The sequence below is a fragment of the Agrilus planipennis genome, unplaced genomic scaffold (assembly GCF_000699045.2).
Source record: "Agrilus planipennis isolate EAB-ADULT unplaced genomic scaffold, Apla_2.0 scaffold108, whole genome shotgun sequence".
Classification (NCBI taxonomy): domain Eukaryota; kingdom Metazoa; phylum Arthropoda; class Insecta; order Coleoptera; family Buprestidae; genus Agrilus; species Agrilus planipennis.
The window spans coordinates 79,217-84,037 of NW_020439204.1; the positions used below are offsets into that span (position 1 = coordinate 79,217).

General features: G+C 34.9%; 1 protein-coding gene across 5 annotated transcripts in view; it reads right to left on the reverse strand.

Moving 5' to 3' along the window:
- Positions 1-212: 212 nt before the first annotated feature.
- Positions 213-4,821, reverse strand: part of LOC108736572 (glycogen phosphorylase-like) — a 25,811-nt gene continuing 21,202 nt past the window's right edge. For 4 of the 5 annotated variants that reach the window (XM_025978100.1, XM_025978103.1, XM_025978102.1 and 1 more), the window contains exons 2-5: positions 2,307-2,835; positions 1,609-2,239; positions 578-1,553; positions 213-507 (exon numbers count right to left, since the gene is read on the reverse strand). In XM_025978100.1, the coding sequence (XP_025833885.1) occupies positions 349-507; positions 578-1,553; positions 1,609-2,239; positions 2,307-2,835 (2,295 nt within the window). In that variant the 3' untranslated portion in view covers positions 213-348. Of the gene's footprint in view, positions 508-577; positions 1,554-1,608; positions 2,240-2,306; positions 2,836-3,421; positions 3,707-4,821 lie in introns of those variants that run through there. The other variant, XM_025978099.1, reaches the window with a different exon arrangement.

Sequence of the window (4,821 nt, forward strand, 5' to 3'; positions counted from 1 at the left end):
ATATTAATAACGAATATTGGTTTTTCTGATACCAAAGGAAGGTCCGAAGCGTAATCCGACTTGACGTGTATACTACAAGTGTATCGCCCAAAACCCTTTTGAAGTGCGTAAAAGAAATTCGGAGTCATTTGTATGTCATCGGTTTTACAGCGAAAAAATACGATTAGATATTAAAATTGTTTTTTATATTATTATTAAACAATCTAACAAAATTAAATACAAGGATATATATTTTTTCAATATTTCAACAAAAACTTGCAGGCATAAAATCCGCGAGAGACTAAAACATGCATGCAAATAAACACTATTCAATCTAAATAAAGGACAGTAGTAACAAAAAGGAGATTCCTAATTAGTGTCTCTTGATTCGTTAGGTGCAGGTAATTTTTCATAATTTGGTTGAACATCCCAAATGTCTTTTCCGTATTCGATAATTGTACGATCACTTGAAAATTTACCTGAAGACGCAATATTATGGATAGCCATTTCAGTCCATTTAGAGTGCTTCTGAAATAAAAAAAAGAATGCAATTAAGCGAAAGATCCAACGAAATTGAATTGAAAAAATTGTATAATACCTCATATGCTGCATTTACTTCTTCTTGTTTTTTAATATATGACTCATAATCAGCAAGGGTGAGAAATCTGTCATATTTAAGCAAAATGTCCACAAGATCTCTAAATTCGTTTGGATTTTTAGGACTGAAGAAACCGTTTTGTATTTGATCTATCACCTGTTTTAATTCGGGATTACTATTGTAGTAATCATATGCGTTGTAGCCTTTTCTTTTCAAGTTCTCAACTTCGTCAACGGTCATTCCAAATATAAATATATTTTCGTTTCCCATTTCTTCTGCCATTTCAACGTTGGCACCGTCTAATGTGCCGATAGTGAGGGATCCGTTTAGCATAAATTTCATGTTACCGGTACCGGAAGCCTCAGTTCCTGCCGTGGAAATTTGTTCACTTAAATCTGCCGCTGGAATAATTTTTTCTGCAAGCGTTACTCGGTAATTTTCGAGGTAAATTATTTTTAATTTATCTCCCACTATTGGATCGTTATTTACAACGTTTCCGACGTAGTTTATAAGCTTGATGATTTTCTTTGCAGTGACGTATCCTGGCGCTGCTTTCCCTCCAATCATCACAGTTCGAGGTATGAATTTTGCAGTCGGATTTCTTTTAATTCTGTTATACAAGGTGATTATGTGTAAACAGTTTAGAAGTTGCCGTTTGTACTCGTGTATTCTCTTAACATGGATGTCAAAGAGAGATGCGGGATTGACTTTCACTCCATAATCTTTTTCTAGAAGCTGTGCTAATCTTAGTTTATTTTCCTGCTTTACTTTTGACACCTCCTTTTGAAAAATCGGATCGTTTGCGAATTTCTTCAGGTTTTGAAGTTGATCCAAATGAACTACCCAGTCTTCGCCTATTTTGTCGGATATTAAATCCGCTAAACCAGGATTACATAATAATAGCCATCTTCGTGGTGTGATCCCGTTAGTTTTGTTTTGAAATTTTTCTGGCATGAGCTCGTAAAAATCTCGAAAGCTAAAAGAAAACAGATATTTATAAATACAAATATCCCGATGCTTGAAATTTTTACGTTTCAGTTTTAATAATGTCTGAATGTATTTGGGCTACACCATTTACAGCATGAGATCCTACAATGGATAAATGAGCCATATTTATCCTTTTTTCGCCATCTTCTTCAATCAGTGACATTCTTCGTAACCTGTCCGTATCACCTGGCCATTTCTTTTCAATTTCCTTTACGTGTAAAGAGTTAATTTGATAAATTATTTGTAAATGTCTTGGTAACATGTTTTCGAGCATTGAACATGGCCACCTTTCTAAAGCTTCGGGAAGGACAGTATGATTAGTAAAAGCGCAGGTGTTGACTGTGATGTTCCAAGCTTTTTCCCACGATAAACCTTCAACATCTATCAGAAGTCTCATGAGTTCGGGTATAGCAAGAGATGGATGAGTATCATTAAGTTGAATGGCAACTTTTTGTGGAAGTAAATCGAATGTTTTTCTTATGGCCTCTCTAGATCCGAATTTAGCTGCTTTGAACCTACGAATGATGTCTTGCAGAGAAGCTGCGCACAAGAAATATTCTTGCTTTAATCTAAGCTCCTTTCCTTCGAAGATGTTGTCGTTTGGATATAGAACTTTCGAAATATTTTCAGCTAAATTTCTATCAAGAACCGCTTGGATATAATCTCCATCATTAACTAAACGAAAAAATAAAATACATCATTAGAAAGAAATTACACATTCATATTCGTACATATAACTTACAAAATTTGAGATTGAATTCTACTGGAGATTTAGCTGACCATAGCCTTAATGTGTTGACCACGTTATTTTGGTAACCGGGAATGGGGTTATCATAAGGCAAGGCAAACACAACCTGGGTATTTACCCATTTTTTCCCTTCTGGAGTATCTTCGACATGTCCAAAAAAGTTAATGGGCAACATATATTCAGGCCGTGCTTTTTCCCAAGGATTCCCGAATCTTAACCATTCGTCAGGCTCTTCTTGTTGCTCACCATTTATAATTTTTTGAGCGAAAATACCATATTCGTAGCGAATTCCGTAACCATATGCAGCCATTCCCAGTGTTGCCATGGAATCTAAAAAGCAAGCTGCTAATCTACCTAATCCACCGTTTCCAAGACCTGCATCTTCTTCTATCTCTTCAAGCTCTTCTATAGAAAGGCCTAACTGATATAACGCCTCATCACAGGCGTTTTGAATTCCAACGTTTATCATTGTATTAGATAAGGATCGTCCCATATAAAACTCCAAAGACAAATAGCATACTCTCTAAAACAAATAACCCATGTAATGATTACGAACATAGAAAATATTTGTTGAAACCTTTTCTTGCAAAGAGAAATTTCGAGAATTGTAAAGAACTTGAAACAGATTTTAAATTTAGAAAGTGCTGAAACAACTGTAAGATAGAAAAATATTTTTCAACAGCATGGCGATGGTGGCCGGTACTATTCCTTGTACTTTTGAATTCAATTTTGTTTGACACTGATTATTTATTGATTTGTTGATAATTACACTTAGTTATGTAGAGTTTTTAATTAGTTGAAAGGAATAGAAGTTACACCTTACGAAAAATAGCGATACACAATGTGCGTTAACTATTAACACGATAAGACACCGACCTATAAAAATAGTCGTTTGAAAGAATTTTGAAACTCTTGGATTGTAATTATTTATTAGATGTTTAAAGAAAACCAGCGTATCTGCTAATTAATTAATAATCACGAATGGCATAGGCATTGCCAGTCGTCTGCCACAAATAAGGCACGCGTTTTAATACAATGTTAACAATTTTGAATTGGTTAACTCGGTCATGCCATAAATCGTTGGTAGTTTTTAAGAATCTGTACCGTACCGTCACGAGGACGCACAAGAACCGAGGGTTGCGGAGTGGTGACGGTGCTGGACACAATTTAACTTTGAGTTTTAAAACGAGTAATACAGTCATTTGGTAGTTTTGCTTGGAAAGTTTTTCGGGAGTTTTTAAAATTGGTAATTTTATAGATTTTGAGGTGCTCATTCTGAATTTCGACTTTGCCACCTCGTATTTCTGCCGCTCGCACCGCCATATTGGTAAAATGGCGCCTAAATGCAGTTTTTTGACAATATCTCCTTTACGAGTCATTTTAGGATAAAAACAGTTATATACAAAATGAAACTAGAGACAATTGCCTACAATTTTTGTATCTACCTTTTTTTCCATAAAGTCTATAGTTTTGGCGTACGAGCGCCGCAAAGTGTACTCCAACGCGTGTTTTGGTCATACTCATTATTCATGCAACATGTGGCATTTAATTTTAACTGATTATATTTGTGAATTATAAAATTAATTNGGGAGTCCCAGGATTCCCCAGTTAATGAGAGTTACTAACTAATAACTAATACATTGGTTGTTGTGTTTCTTTCGTTGTTCTATAATATTTTAATTTTAGTGGAAATGTGCAATAAATGTGCAATAAGGATGCTTATAGTGTGTTTTAGTGATTAATACCTTCAGATACAGTTTTTAATTGCAAAAGGTAATGTTAACTGTTATGTGAAAAAAGTGAAAATGTTTTAGGTCAGATTGTGTGTTTTAGTTGTAAATTTTCTTGTTTATTTTAACAAAATGCCTCGTCGTTGTTGTGTTCCCAGTTGCAATTAAAATTATAAATTGTCTTTAAAATGTAAGTATGTTTATATATTATTTCGGAAAAAGGTGAAATGCGAAAAAAATGCATGAGTGCTATACCTCGCAAAGATTGGACATATAACATCTATGTATATAATATAGAAATTATAAGCGGTGGTATGGGAATGAACAAAATGCAGAGCAATGGGGGTAGAAAAAAAACAAGAATGGGCTAATTCCTGTCACCACACTCGAACCTCCAGCTCAGGAAACCTTGCTAAAACTCATTTCTTGCAAATGCAAAAAAGGATGTCAGAAAGCTTGTGGATGCAGAAAGGCTGGGTTAAAGAGTTTTATTATATGCACGAATTGTAGCGGTACCTGTGGTAACTCGCAAGTTCCATCACCAGATAGTGATGATGAAGAATTGTAGGTAATTGCCTCTAGTTTATTTTGTATATAACTGTTTTTATCGTAAAATGAGTCGGAAAGGAGATATTGTCAAAAAACTGCTTTTTGGCGCCATTTTTCCAATATGGCGGCGCGAGCGGCAAAAATACGAGGTGGCAAAGTCGAAATTCGGAATGAGCACCTCAAAATCTATAAAATTACCAATTTTCAAAACTCCCGGAAAACTTTCCAGG